General features: G+C 39.0%; 2 protein-coding genes across 5 annotated transcripts; one reads left to right on the top strand and one right to left on the bottom strand.

Moving 5' to 3' along the window:
* Nucleotides 1-2,904: 2,904 nt before the first annotated feature.
* Nucleotides 2,905-6,757, top strand: LOC109190617 (serine/threonine-protein kinase CDL1-like). 2 transcript variants are annotated; one of them, XM_019341146.1, is made up of 5 exons: nt 2,905-3,226; nt 4,342-4,535; nt 5,156-5,345; nt 5,556-5,983; nt 6,159-6,185. In XM_019341146.1, the coding sequence occupies exons 1-5, from the start codon at nt 3,145-3,147 to the stop codon at nt 6,168-6,170; spliced, it is 906 nt and encodes a 301-aa protein (XP_019196691.1). In that variant the 5' UTR covers nt 2,905-3,144; the 3' UTR covers nt 6,171-6,185. The 2 variants fall into 2 exon arrangements, with proteins under 2 accessions (XP_019196691.1, XP_019196690.1); XM_019341145.1 differs by lacking the exon at nt 6,159-6,185 and adding an exon at nt 6,205-6,757 and having other exon boundaries at nt 2,917-3,226; nt 5,556-5,947.
* A 450-nt stretch (nt 6,758-7,207) lies between these two features.
* Nucleotides 7,208-15,035, bottom strand: LOC109190616 (rab GTPase-activating protein 1). Of its 3 annotated transcripts, none has more exons than XM_019341143.1 (18): nt 14,759-15,035; nt 14,166-14,235; nt 13,448-14,023; nt 13,162-13,350; nt 12,950-13,063; nt 12,506-12,564; nt 11,968-12,034; nt 11,776-11,827; nt 11,579-11,671; nt 11,292-11,375; nt 10,759-11,171; nt 10,251-10,312; nt 9,417-9,486; nt 8,527-8,607; nt 8,352-8,453; nt 8,078-8,202; nt 7,738-7,843; nt 7,208-7,644 (listed from the first exon to the last, which is right to left on the bottom strand). In XM_019341143.1, the coding sequence occupies exons 1-18, from the start codon at nt 14,839-14,841 to the stop codon at nt 7,534-7,536; spliced, it is 2,457 nt and encodes an 818-aa protein (XP_019196688.1). In that variant the 5' UTR covers nt 14,842-15,035; the 3' UTR covers nt 7,208-7,533. The 3 variants fall into 3 exon arrangements, with proteins under 3 accessions (XP_019196688.1, XP_019196689.1, XP_019196687.1); XM_019341144.1 differs by having other exon boundaries at nt 7,253-7,626; nt 14,759-15,015; XM_019341142.1 differs by having other exon boundaries at nt 7,253-7,647; nt 14,759-14,906.
* Nucleotides 15,036-15,499: the final 464 nt, after the last annotated feature.

The raw sequence follows: 15,499 nt of genomic DNA, 5'->3' as shown, positions 1-15,499 counted from the left end.
TCGGTTTAAGGCCGTAAACTCACCAGGCCTGGTGCGGGATCGGGGATGATCATCTCCCGACCGATGCTCCGCCCGGCCGGCCGGTTTACGGGACGAAGAACCGACCTCTTGTGAACGTTTCACGGCATTCGCCTCACCAGCATTGGCGTAATCCGTGACCCTTCGGAGGGCCTCCTCATACGTGGTCGGGGGGTGGAGGATAAAATCCTGGTACAGGTACCCCGCCCGAAGGGAGATATGGAGCATGTGGGTGGCGGTCGCATCATCCATGGGTTCGACCTCCCCGACCGCTGCTTTCCACTTGATGAGGAAGTCGGTCAAGCTTTCCCCTTCGAGCTGCTTGGCCTTCTCGAGGTACATGTAAGACTTCCTCACCACTTTGGAAGTAATGAACTTCCGTACAAACTTGATCGCCAGGGTCTCAAATTTGTCGATCGACCCCGGGGCAGGGTGCGGAACCACTCTGCTGCCCGACCGGTGAGGGTTGAGTAGAAGGCCCTGCACATCACGGCGTCTGAAACGCCCTTCAGCATCATGTTGCTGAAAAAATCGTTCACGTGAGCCTCAGGATCTGTCCGACCGTCGTAGCTCTTCTCTCCGAGACCTTTAAGTCGAGCGGGTAAGGCTGAGCCATTACCGCTGCTGTGAAAGGCGTCTGGTGGAGGGTCGATCGGTCGGTCGGGGGTGCTGTAGGATACGCACTCCTGAGCTGCGCAACTTCAGCCTGGAGGTTGTAGAGCAATCCTCGGGTTTCGTTGAGCTCGGCGTTCTGGGCGGCTTGGGCTGTATCCCGAGCGCGTCGGCGTCGATGTGATCTCGACCCGCTGTACCCGGATGAGGCCTCGTGGCTAGCTTCCCGCATTTGTTCGTCCTCTTGCCTGGGGTTCGGGTCCTGGGGTCCCAGACGCTGGCGCATCTCTGGTCGGAGACGATCGAAAGCTACCGCTCGGGCAACCTCCTCGGGGTCCTCCGCTTGAACGGCCTGAACTGGTGCCTCCATCGCATCAGCACCCCCGACCCCAACCGCGAATGAGCCGAGCGTCGAGCCCGGGAAGTGGACTGACGCTGCGGCTCTACCTGTGCGATTGGTTGTACTGGAGGGGCGGCGGCTGGAGCTGTATAGGCAGGCGTATATGGTGGATAGCCAACCGGGGAAGTGTAGCACATCGGTTGGCCTGGCCAAAACCCGTATGGTGGAGGTGGAACCGGATACGGGTACTGGGCGGGATACATCATCGGCTGCTGCTGGTATGGCAGACCGGGTGGTGGGTATCCCGGTTGTATATAATTCACCGGCTGCTGGGCGGCCGGGTACGTATTTGACGGATGTGGTGGTGAGAGATTGAGGTTGAGGTCCATCGTCTGACCCTGCTGTTGGGTAGCATAGTGGTCGGAGGAGCTCGCCGCATCCGCCTGGTCGTCGGCGAAGTTGTTATGTGCCCACGGATACATGTTGGAAAAGAGACCGGGTGCTCGTCAAGACGTTGGCTTGTTGCACGGGTCCCCACGGACGGCGCCAAAATGATACTGCTAATTCTACGTAAGCAATATAAATCACACAAGACCAAGTAAAGCAAGTAACGTCTTTATTGATCAAGGTAGAGTTCCTAAGTACAATCTACTTGGTTGCTCTGAGTACCGACTGAGTGCGGTCGGGATTCTCTAATAACAACCTATCGATCGTCCAAAAGTCCCCTACACTGCAGCTACTGTGGGTACTTATAGCCGCGATGCCGGAGACAAGCTTCCGGCCGTTCGGCATGCTCTCCACGTAGCCTCCACGCGTCCCCCTCCCGGGTGCCCTGCCTGTCGTCGTAGAAAGCCGCCACGTGTCTTTAGCCAGCTCTCTCGCCTAAGGACCACCGCTCGGGGTTCATAGCATCGCTCGGGCAACTCCCGGTCGGTACCCGACCGGGTTCTCCTCAAGGAGCCCGACCTGTTACCTGCAAAGACATAGACAAAAGGACAAAGGCATCTCGGTCGTGGTGAAGCTGTGTCGGTCGGGATATTCCCTACCACAAATAAACCTATAATTAAAAAAAAAAATACATTTAAACACATCAATCTGTTGATTTTCTAGAGAAACGTTGGAAAATGGAGTAATTGGTTGCATATCTTTTAATTGTAACTTTTTAAAATTTTATAGGCTTACTTATTTTTTTCTATATAGTTCGATGTCTTATTTGACATTTTTTTTTTTTGTAAAAAAATTACAAATATTTACTATAGGTACATAAAAAATATATTTTGTCATCATTCTATAAATTATAATATATATTGATCTTATTGATTTGAGTTTATCATTTATGAGTAATCTAAGGGTGTGATTGGTTCGCACATGGAAATTGGAATCGAAATACTTAGTAATGGTAATGGTAATGGATTTTAGTGAAAGTATTTTGCATGTTTGATATAAGGGTGGAATGAGAATGATTATCAATAATGCCCGTTTGGTTATATATGATCCTATAATGAGAATAAAAAATTTTAAAATGCAAGAACACAAAATCAAGACAATTGATTATGATATAAAGACATCCAAAATATCAATATGAACAAAAAAAAATCTAAAAGTACTAATCAAATGGTATGAGAAGGAATAAGAGAATGAAAGACGGTGATATCCTCATTTTATTTGGGTATGAATTTTTAATTAAGCGGTATTTAAAACTTAATAATATTTAAAAAACATATCAACCAAACAATACCGATTACTTTAATACTCATTGCTTAAAGTTGAACCTGTCAACCAAACATATCCTAAATTAATTTATTTTATTGTAATTTTTTATCGATTAGAGTACCAAGATTTTATCTTATTACATATATTCGAATAGCGACCGTGGGAATTTTCCGTTTTACTGTAATACTCCGTATTTAGTATGAAATTAATGTCGCAGTTGTAAAATGTGTCTGGGCACGGATCTAATCAATGGTTTTTATGACCTGGATCATAACAATCCACCGTTAAATGTGAAGTGAAAGAGAAAAAGGTATATACCCCAGAAGAGAACTTTAGCGAATTTTTATAGTTTTTTTTTTTTTCTTCTTCTTTTCTCTTCCTCAACGGAAGGGAAGGAGACCAAACAGAATTCCAGGCACCACGCAGAGAGAGAGAGAGAGAGAGACTGAGGGAGGGTAGTCATGGGCTGTTTCAGGAAATCAAAGAAGAAGGCGGGGCAGCAGCAAAACAAGAAGTCTGATGATCAGATCCCATCAACACTAGGTTTTGTTTATCAGTTTATATACAATAAGAGAAATACTCCTTTTGATCATTTATGAGTGCATTTTCAGCAATAAAGTTGAATTCTTTATCTCAAATCGTTTCTGGGTCGTTTGTTTGCTGTGACAATTCTATGCAATTTCGCGTTCTTAATCTCTGGGAAAAGTTTTGTCTTCATTTCTGTGCGTGAATCAGTTTCTTTGGCATTCGTAATTTTTTGGGTGATCTGCTTCAGTTCTGGATTGTTGCAATGTTTGAACAATGATTTTGTTGGGAATTGTTTTTGGTTTGATTCTGCTGCTATCATAGCATTATTTGATTTTAATTTTAATTCTGAAATCTGAATGAGTTTCTCTTAATTTCATAATTCTCCAGAAAGTTTGAATTTTTAACTATTTCATTTGCCCGGGTAACCCTATTACAGCTGGCAGGCAATTTCAATATGGATTATACTGTGACAGGAGTGGAATTTTAAACTGACTTTCATATGAAGCTTAGCATAGATTTTTTTTTTTTTTTTTTGGGATCAATTAAAATGCTTGCCCTCTACTAGTTAATAAGCTTAGGTTAGTTGGGATTAGCTGGTTCCAGATAATTTTTAAATTTAGGGGATTTGTGATTGTTCCATAACAGCTAATAGTAACTGCCAACATATACTTAAGTGCCGGAACAAGGTTTTTGAATTTTCTCCATGATTGGAAGATCTAAATGTTTAACCATTGTTAATGATGGCTTTGATGCTGAATGACCTGGAGACAATTGTCATTGTAGATTGTTTACGTTAAGAAATAAAGATGGCTTTTCTTTTTTGCGGTATACAGTATTAGGTGATTCTCCTGGTTTACACGGCATTACTGTTGAACAATGGCGACATATCCTAGATGGATGAATATCAATGTACTTAGTGTTGAAATGCCTTGCTCTTTTTCTTTATTAATTTTGGTTCTTTTATTACGTCAACCTTACATGTGTATATCTCATTAGTCATTTTTGTCTGCTCTGGTAAGTTGGTGTTAGTATTTACCTGTATCACTTCTGTGATTCGGTTTTTGTTTTTGTTTTGTTTTTCTTTGCATACCGTTTGCTGCTTTTACACTTGTTTTGCCTTTGAATTCCAGATAAACAAAAGGTAAGTCTATCTCTGGATGAAAAGAAGGAAGCTTCCAAAAATGGAGATCCTGGCCATATTGCAGCCCATACATTCACATTTCGTGAATTAGCTGCTGCAACCAAGAATTTTAGGGTCGACTGTCTGTTAGGTGAAGGGGGCTTCGGCAGAGTATACAAAGGGCAATTACAGAGTACGAGTCAGGTTTGTTGAGTCCATAACTTCTCAACCATTTGAAATTGAAAACAGATATGGAGCACATCATTATTCAAATTTTCAATTGAAATCCTCCCCCTCCCTATCTTTCCTTCCTTTCTTTATATGTTCTTCTGGTGATGTTTGGGAAGTATGAATGATGATTTTCTTTAAAGGAGGGCAATATGATGAATGCACTAGTTATGAATATAGCCCTCCAAAATTTGTAATAGTCATTATTATGTCTTTGTTTTTTTTTTTTTGGTGTAAACCACGAGGTGGTCTGGGGTCTTTCTTTGTCCGTTTAACGGTCCAGGTCCACCCGACTAATCCCCTCCGGGAGGCACGGGAGCTGGTCCAAGGGGAATCGTAGACTTGTGGGAATCGAATCCGGGTTATCCCAGAATTCTCCCCACAAAGAGAGCTCATTTGCCACTTGAGCTACCCCGTTGGGTTCATTATTATGTCTTTGTGGCTGCTGATATTTCATGAGTTATTGCTAGACTAGATCTTCTTGGTGACCGTTAAGTGCTAGAAGCCCTGACTTCTTTTGTATCTTAGTACTGTAAACATAATGTTGGCTATTACTCTGACGACATTATTTGTGGGATCTATCCCTTTTTGGATAGATTGTGGCTATCAAGCAACTGGATCGAGATGGATTACAAGGAAACAGGGAATTTCTTGTCGAGGTATTGATGCTAAGCCTGCTTCACCACCCAAATTTAGTCAACTTGATCGGATATTGTGCTGATGGAGACCAAAGACTTTTGGTTTATGAATACATGCCATTGGGGTCATTGGAGGACCATCTACATGGTATGTAGTTATGTACTATTAAACGTCAAACATTTCATATGCTGATATTATCTATACCCTTTTTTTTAGTACTACTGACTCTGTTACAATGCAGTATCTATACCCTAATACTGAGTATATCTTCAAATTCATGAACGAGATAATTAGTCTCAGTTCTCGAATTCTTTGATCCCCCTAGCCTCATTATAACTAAATGAATCCTTCATCCAGAACCTTCGCCTGACAAAAAGATACTCGAATGGAATACAAGAATGAGAATAGCTGCTGGTGCTGCAAAGGGCTTGGAGTATCTGCACGATAAAGCGAATCCTCCTGTAATATATCGAGATTTGAAATGTTCGAATATTTTACTTGATGAAGATTACAACCCCAAGTTATCTGATTTTGGGCTGGCCAAATTGGGCCCAATTGGCGATAACACCCATGTTTCGACCCGAGTAATGGGAACTTACGGTTATTGCGCTCCAGAATATGCAATGACTGGGCAGCTTACACTGAAGTCTGATGTTTACAGTTTCGGGGTCGTTCTTCTAGAGATTATTACTGGCAGAAAGGCAATTGACCCTTTAAGAGTCCCGGAAGAACAGAATCTGGTTGCATGGGTAAGAAACTATTTTTTACCATCCGTATCCATTTTGACCTTTCTAAAAGCTTGTCTGGCTCTGATATCAAATTGAAGCATGTGCTCCATTTCAACTAAAAGCCTAAGCTGATAGTTGGATTGCACGTTAATGGCTATATGCTCAATAGCGTTTACATTGAATCTCTCCATGCCATGCATTTTTTCACGGAGTAATTTTTAGTCAATCAATTACCTTCATGTAAGTTTGTTAAATGAGTGAATGGGTTAATTTCTCAGGCTCGGCCATTGTTCAAAGACCGAAGGAAATTCTCCCACATGGCGGACCCTATGCTTCAAGGTCAGTACCCTATGAGGGGCATGTATCAAGCGCTCGCTGTTGCTGCAATGTGTGTCCACGAGCAACCCAACATGCGACCTCTTATAGCCGATGTAGTTACAGCGCTAAATTATCTTGCTTCCCAGAAGTATGGCCCCGATACCCACCCGGTCCAAAAGCCTTGGTTCAGCTCTTCCACCCCGAGATAGAGAGGAGGGAGAAGCGATGATAGCAACATTTGAGGTACACAAAACAAACTTAGTTTGAGCGGTGGTGCTTGAGGATTATGTATGAGCGTATAGTAGGTGGAACTCTAGTTGTCCTGAGGTCTTGAGGATGACTTCTCTATAATTTTCTGTGCATAGATTATGATTATGGTGTGCTTAAATTTTTGAACTTTTAAATTCTTTTTCTTCTCTTAAGAAGAAAACTGAAAAGAAAAGAAAGAAAGAAAAAAGTTGTTTCATTCATACCTTTGCTATCAATTATGTAATTATAGTGATGATGAAGCTAGGCCATGTTTACTTCAATTTTCCATTCTCTATTTTGTTGTGAAATGTGTAGCCTACAAGAGTTGCCAATTCAAGCCTCCATGCTTTAAGCCACCCATTAAACTACACTTTGATTAACTTCTAACTCATCGACTATAACTTTCGACTCGATCAGTTATAGACAACCTAGAATGGTTTACCTCTTGATGGTTCATTATTGCTTAGAGTCATAATGTGAGAGCTTCACTTAGAGTGTAGTGACTATATGTTTTTTTCCTTAAATCAAAGAATAAATTATTTTTACGCATCGAAATCAACCTTTAAATCAAAGTATAGATTATTCTCATTTCAATTGTCATTTTTCTTTGTTTTCTCATTTTTGTGGTACATATACTGCAAACCAAACGACCCCTCATAGACTTGGATTAGTGCAAATCAATTTAGGATTTGGATGGATATTGACAATTGTAGGAAGTTTGTAAACACCAAATATTATTACTTCATCATTCTACACGTCTATCCAACAAGAATTATACATTCTGGGAAAAAGAATTACAATTAAACCAATGCTTATACAATTGCGTAACCAAACAGTACCTATTCATTTGTCCATTTTATACTATGCCATATATTATATATTATATATGTGTATCCTCTCTCCAACTATTACTCACCACTATAGAACGAACAAACAAATTGATTTTTGATTTATAGCAAGCGGGGAACGAGGGGAAGACTGCTGAGAATCAATTTTGAGTTTCGAGGATATCTCATTTGACGAAGGACCAACTCTTACTCTTACGCTTTCTCTTCCACAGGATGGCCATTCGTCTCCTGCTGTTCTTTACTTGGACTTTGAACCTCATTCACGGGCTTATCTTCACCAGCCTCCTCTGAGCTCGGCTTCCCCTGTTGAGTTTGATTTATTTAAAACCAACGAGGAAGGGCATGGATGATAGATATATATAGCGCTTTCTTAATTAAGAGAATGAATTAACAGACCTTATTCCTGTCCCGCCATCTAGATAGCAGGCTGATTTTTCTTGTTGGTATCTCTTGTGGGGAATCTTGATTAGATTGCCCGTGGGAAGAATCTTGCTGTGCAGATCTGTCAAGTGCAAACACACGCCTTCTGAGTTAGAAACTAGATATTATGTACAAACAACATTAGCATTCCTCCAAATCATATTGGTCTAACACAGTATATTCTTGGAAGCAGATGAAGAAATTTTGCACTAATTTTATACCCCTTTTGATAGCAGATTATAACTTTTTAGAAACTAGATATTATGTACTCTTTTCTCGTTTTGTTATGCCTCAATAATGGGTGGCAAATGCTTACCGTGGGGATGGTTGTGTTTTGTTTTGACCAGATTGGTACTGCAAGGTTGCTTCCAACATTGATTCAGCCATAACCACCCTTCTTTCCATCTCTGAGAGGGAAGCCATAGCAGCTTCATACTTTTCCTGAAAAATACAACGTAGTAATACACTCATATTTTTCTGTACTCGGTAATGCTCAGGTTGCGTCACAACAAGATGCAGTTAAAAGAGGAACTAAAATTATCAGCAGAAAGAAACTCTAGTAATTGTCAATTTGAAAAAGGAAATAAAACCTGAAGCACTTGTGTAGCATATCTTTGAGCAGCTGCATCTTGTTCAGCAAATCTGCGAGCATCTTCAGTTACCCTTTGTTCTTGCTCTACTCGCATCAAAACCTATAAAAAGAAAATCATGAAGATGCCAAAAACGCAAGTACACACAAGGAATAATCATCAGTTAAATTGTCACCTGAAGCATGGCATTCTCTTGTTCTTGTTTATCAGCAAGAGCCTGCCTGAGCTCTGCAATGTCTTGCTCTAATTGCTCAACCTAACCACAGAAGAAAATTTCATGTAAATTTACTTTAAATAAATAATTATAATTATAATATTAAAATTTAAAAGTATGAACAGTAATTGTAGACAATCAATAAGTCAAACCAAACATGGCCGTTCACCAAAAAGTTTACAAGCTGTCTTCAATCCAAGTATGACATAGAAGTTTATGAGCAGTTCTAGGAGTAATGTTGCAGATTTCTCTATCCTTAGATTCAATTTTCCAAGCACAAATACCAAACTGCAATACTCGAGCACTATTTTATTTGGCTATTGATTGATTGATTTTGGCTAGTGACATAAGACTTTGTCTCTGGGTAGAAGATCACAAGTTAAATCCCCATTCCCCTCGGATATATCCAAAAAAAAGACTACTGAAAGTCTGAAACTTCAAGCGGGCATTAGTTCATCAACACCCTGAATGGTCCATAAAATCTTTTCTGGTTTCTGTTTTCAAAGTCACCAACCCATTCCCAATCCCTCTTGGCCAGAGTACGGAGTACCTACTATAATCTCACTATCTCAGTAAAAAACCTTCAATTAGATACTCCATAAAGCATTTAGGGTCTGCTCAGGTCAAAATTGCAGTGGCAAGTGGTCTACTTTTAATTATCTAACTGTTAATAGATTGCTTCATCCAAGGCCATGCACTAACATTTTTTAAAAGCTCGGATTGAGGGATGCAAGGCCATAAACTGAGGCACTAACACCAGAACACCAGAAAACACATAATTTGCAAGAATAAGTAATCAACCCTGCTTAATTAACAAGAGATGATGATGCATAAAGGAGCATCCAACGTACCTTTGCACTCAATTGTCGCCGGTTATCCTGCTTGACCATCTCCATTAGTGCTGTCTCTAATTCCTCAGCTCTGCACTCATATATAAACACAAATTAAGCATCCATGCTCAGTAAATTTGCATGTGTCACACTAGGCAAACCAAACAGAGAAAAAGATGCCATCCTTAAAGTTTTCTGGGAGGGAGATGCATCACTTGAAGCTGGAAGCTGGAAGTACTCAAGTACAATTTGCAGTGGGAAATTAGCAACATTTAAATTTTATAGGAAAAAGTTTAAATGGAACAACCTGTGTCCACTAATTTTTATACATCAACCCCAGAGGGGTGGGGAGTTATGTTGTTTCCAATATAGTGAAATTTTTCTTTAATTACTGACTGTAGGCATGCACAAAATTAGAAACAAAAATTGATTCAGTGTCAATAATATTGGACTGACTGTAGGCATGCAGCAAAAGAATGAGCTTGCCATCCAATGGTTTCACTTCTTTCTCAAGAAAGTAGAAAATTAGATTTACCATGCACCACCAGAGTACCCATCTTTTTGGTTTTGTATCTCCTATCACCGCAGTCTAAGGCATAAATGAAGCAGAAGAAGAGGGTTTATAGCAGCAGCAACAGAGTAGTGGGTAGAGGAAATTATCTTTATGAAGGAATTTTCGAAGCCTTTTTAGTGTTACTTTGAATTTCTCCAAGATCACCAATAAAATATCACAGTCATAAACTCTGACTCATAGGAATTAGGGACAGGAAAGGTGTAAACAAATAGTCAGCCGCATATACCTCTTCGACAAGAATCACAAATCAGAAGAGATAGACTGCCCTATGATTACTTTACCTGAGCTCAGCAGATCTTTTTTCCTCAAGCAATTTGCACATCTCAACCTTTAGCCATACCACCTGCACACAGCTCAAACGTTTATAAATAATTATTTTAAAGATAAAAAAGAAGAAGAAGAAGAAGAAGAAGAAGAGGGAGGAGCCAGAGTTACAGCTTATTCCCTCAAAATTTATCATGTGTGCATGTCTGAAAATAATAATAATAATAACTGCATTGCATCCTATACATTCTTGCCTGCTTGGCATAAAACTTCCTAAAGAAATTTAACTAAAGATTATAGTACTATCCATCCATTCACTGCAATTCTAAGTTTCTGATAGACAAAATTCTGCATGAATATGTGTTTTTTCACATCATGCGTTACAATTGAAAGAAAGATGTGCAATAAGGTTCTTATGAAGTGGCTATATGAAGCAGTTTATGACAGGAACCAAAACTGGAATTCCTTGTAAAGAAGTTAGTGAGGACCATGTTAAGTAGAAAGAACATAGAAGTTAGAAATAACCTGTTCTTGAAGATCTGTACCAGAATCAGTTTCCATGTTCTTGTTCACGCTCTCGTATAGCCCATCTACATTAGCTGATGAAGGACCCATGTTACCATTGGAGTCTCTATTAAATGCTTGATCTGTTTTATTGGTTCCAGCCACAGATGCAGGATCTTGATTAAAACCGTATAGTTTAGATGCTAGACCTTGGGAATCCCTCCAAACTTTTAAACCGTTAGATCTCTCTTCGAGTGCAGCCTTAACAGATGGCCGATGCTTGTTTCTCAATTCTTGTAATCTGGATTCAGTAACATTTTGGTAGCCCATGCACGCTGTCAAAACAAGTTGACTACTATCAAATGTAGACCCAGCAAGTGATTGCAGCAGAGTGACTGCATCTCCTGCATCCTTTGTTGTCACCAATGCAGGTCCTGAATAAGACTCAAAAAAATAATAGTGGACAAATAATTAACATGGAGAATTGAATAAAGTGGACAAATAGTTAACATTATATTTTCAAATCAATAAATGCTTACTAACAGAAATATTACCATATAGATCAATCAAAGCCAGCGCTGTCCGAAATAACATTACACGATTTCCTTCAAACAGAAGCACATCCCAGACTCTAAGAACTAAATCCAATAAAAAATTAAAAAAAAAAGATGGCATTGTTAGTAAGATAAACAAACTGCTAATGAACAGAATCAGAGAAATGATATCACATGCAAAAATCATATAAATATGCAGACTATTTTAGAGGTTCCTCAACCAACATCTGTAGGTATATATAAATGAATTAAAATTATATCAAATATAACAAGAAAAAGAAGCAGACCACTTTCCCAAGGAAGCATATTCATGAATATGGAGAGGAACCATGGTCCTGCGACCCATGCTACCTGTACTCCCAGGTAATCCAGATGATTAACTGCAATAAAAGCATAGATGAAATAAACAATGATACATTACTAAATCAGAATTTAGATAGATACATGAAGAGGATTATAGAAACGAGGACAACAAAAAACACACCTAATTTTGGGAACTTTTCCCGCACCAATTCCTCAAGAACAAGTTGATCAACCTGACAGTAAAAAGCGGTGTGAAAAATCATGGATTGTTGTCTGTTTATATTTTTATAATTACACACTTGATCATTGAATGATATGCGAAAGGGTTCAGTCAAGATTAATAAGCTAGCATGTATGCAACTTCACCACATACCTGAGACTCTATCATCTCTTCCGAGTAATAGCCCTCAAAATAGTCATCCAAAATGCCCACCAAAGTCCTGAAAGTTAATTCTTTTCCATTGACTCTATCACAATTCACAACAACTAAACTCCAGAAGTATGAGATGCAGATTATATATATATATATATATATATATATATATATATATATATATATATATATATATATATATTGCAGAGAACAGAAACTTGATCCATCCTTCGCAGAATTGCAAGACAGAGGCTTCTTGTCACTCTACTTGATTGATTAAGTAGGTGTATTGTACATTCTCCTTCCATCTACTGATCTACACACATTTTTTTATGTTGTAGAAATTTTGAAAAGATAAAACATGGGATAGATTAATTGAGAAAATAATATTCTGGCTCTGTATTTCCTGTTATTTTGTTTAAGTGAGAAAGTTATTGTATTTATGCCCTAGCACACTATTGCAAAATACCAGCTTTCTACAAGAAATTTAAACAAAAATGTCCAATAGAAAAATGCACCAAACAAACTTGCTACTCACCAAAACGCAGTTTCCTCTGGCATTAAGAGCAATAAAAGAGCAGCAAAGAAATTCATGGCCTGCATTTTTAAAGGGCAGATTTTAGACTCTTGCGTACTGAAATATATAGTTTGATTGAATTAAGGATTCAATGTTTCATCAGATTATTGGCCTCTGAACTTACCGGAGAAGAAGAGAGGCTATTATAGATGTCCAAACAGACAGACATCAGAGTGTGAGAAACTACAACTCACTTGGTTGCAACTATACTATATCTAAACATAATACCTTATCTTCCAAAGCATCATTTCCAGTGTATAAAAAGGGAGAAATACAATTCATACAACATCTAAAGCAAATGATGCAGATCAATACTATTCACAGTACTGAAGTATGAAACTGTAATGCTACTTGAGCAAACAAAATAGGGAAGGCTAGCAGAAAAGCATTTCTGTGCACGCATACCTGACAGTAACCGACAGAAGGATTATGGCGAGCATATGCAGTAAGTAAACGCCTCAAAGCATTTCTTCCATCCTCATCCAGAGCAGGATGTCCAGGAAATGTTCGGGGCAAATCCTGCTTGTGAAAAGCAATCATATTGGGCCACGGTGGCATCAATGCAGCAGTAAGAAGAAAACCAGAAGGTGCTTAAGATATGTAGATTGTTTTCTGACCTTTTCAATCTGACCTTTCCATTTCTCAGCACATACAGAGTCTGCCCTTGACTCCAGACTACTTTTATTATCCAATGATACATTACTTTTAAGCTCTATGTTATTGACAGATTTAGTTTCTGGAGCAAGCAGATCTTGATAATATTTCTCCACTCGACGAGCCTTTGCACCAACAAAGGCTTGCCAAAGCTGTAATTGCAAATTCAAAGATTCCATTCATGAATCTTAATATCGTATGCATGATGAAAGAACAGTAATGAGAACTAAACTAGGCGATTTATCTAACCTCTCCCCTGAGAGCCATTGGCACTCCTCCTTGAACAAGGCACTCCAGTTCTTCTTTCCAAGGAGGTAAAGACTCTAGAGACAAAGCAGCCTGAGTAATACTCTCAGTCAGAGGAACATCTTGTAGAGAATCTGAGTCTGATCTGTCCAAAGATTCTGACCTATCCATATCATAGAACTCATCCTCTGAGTCCTCTTCAAGAGCTCCTTTCGTGGGTTTAGCCTCTTCTATGGTAGAAGAATGCTCCACCATTCCAGAGTCTTGCTCACTTTTGACTTTATTTACCCTTTTAACACGCACGCTCATCATATCCTCAATGGCTCTAAGTGATGATCTAACTTCAGACCATACTTGGATCTGGTGGGTTTTTTTCTCAGTTGATGTTGGTATCTCTTTTATCTCCATTTGATTTTCAATACCATTCTGAGAATGAGAATCTGGTTCCTTCTTGATTGGCTCATCAGACAGCTCTTCACAAGTGTTGCCTGAAGATGTTCCATTTATGGGCAACTGAGCAAAATCCGATTGCCGTTCCAGAAAGTCTGTCCACCTGTCAGATCTCTCCTCCTCTTCTTCCTAACAACATTGTTTAAAAATGGGGAAAAAAAATGTCTCCTGTCATTGTTTAGTTCTGCCAGTTGTTCATCATACATTCTCAGAAAATAAACCCAAAATGTTCATAAAAATAAAAAAAGAAAAGGAAAAGATTGTTTGAAACCTTGTAGATATTAGCATATTCACGATATCTTTGTACATGCTGGGGCCTCACTGCAAACCCATAAGCATCCCTGTATACATAAACCATTAAAGGAAACCCAATTCACAAAATAACATTATTTTTGTTTTGCTGCTACCTATTAATGTTAAGCAGCAACTCTCAGTTTTGCTGTACTTAATAATTACTTGTCAGCAACTCACCCTTACCTTCACTGTTCTGAGTAGTAGCCATTGCAATTGAGTAGCAACCATTTACATTGAACTTCAAACAAACATACAAATCCTAATCCTAATATAGTAATATCTCACTAGAATTATGACAACCAGGAAGACAACAAAAAAAATGATCGTAAAACCAAGAATCACAAGAAAATTCGTGTCGGCGGATTCCACATTCTACTATTCATCACCAGTTCGACCATTAATTTTAGGAACTTTAGTGAATCAAATTATAGTACGTCTACTGATACGTTAGAACCCTATGAAAATCAAGACATCGGATCCGAATCGATGGAGACGAATAACATAACGGAGAACAAAATGCGCGGAGTGACACGCGGAGGCAGTTCAAAGAGATAGAGAAGCAGAAGCTACCTCTTGTGATCGGCAGAGATGCGCGGAGGATTAAGCACCGCCACCGCCGTTCCTGCTGATACTGAATTCGCTTTCGCCTTCATTATCGGGCAACAAATTCGCGGACTATTCCCAGATTTTAATGGAATTCCCCTCCCCCCCTAGATTTTCTGCAACTAAAATGAAGAAAAAATTGGGAATTTTCAAAATGGGCGAACGATTTTGGACTCAAACAGAGAAAAAGAAAGAAAAATATGCAATAATAGATTCATTTCTTGCATTTTCTTGCCATGGTCACTCTCAGGGGCCGTTTGGTTCACGGAATGTCAGATTACCTTAGGGAATGTTGGATTGCTGGGAATGTTAGATTACTCGGAATGTTAGATTCCTGTGTTTGGTAAAAACTGAGATATATAATATAAACATGTTTGGTTGAAGTATTGTTATTTATGTTATAATGATTATTTTACTTTAATACCCTCAATATATTTTAATGCATTTCAATATTCCAATGCATGTAACCATGCAAAATTTGATATATATATATATATATATATATATATATATATATAATTAATTAATTAATTAATTTTCATTCCTTCATCCGAAAAGTTGACTCGTGGCTTCATACATACAGATTCTTTAATTTCTACAAATTCAAATGTGGCTTCCACAAAGTTGATTTTTCATGTTAAGCAAAGTGAACTTAGCTTGCTTGCTTTAACCGAAAGGTTAATTTTGATTTTTTTATTTTTTTTTTAA

This window comes from Ipomoea nil, unplaced genomic scaffold, assembly GCF_001879475.1.
Source record: "Ipomoea nil cultivar Tokyo-kokei standard unplaced genomic scaffold, Asagao_1.1 scaffold1576, whole genome shotgun sequence".
Lineage (NCBI taxonomy): Eukaryota > Viridiplantae > Streptophyta > Magnoliopsida > Solanales > Convolvulaceae > Ipomoea > Ipomoea nil.
The sequence above is the reverse complement of the archived record's forward strand: the minus strand, read 5'-3'. Positions and strand labels throughout refer to the sequence as shown.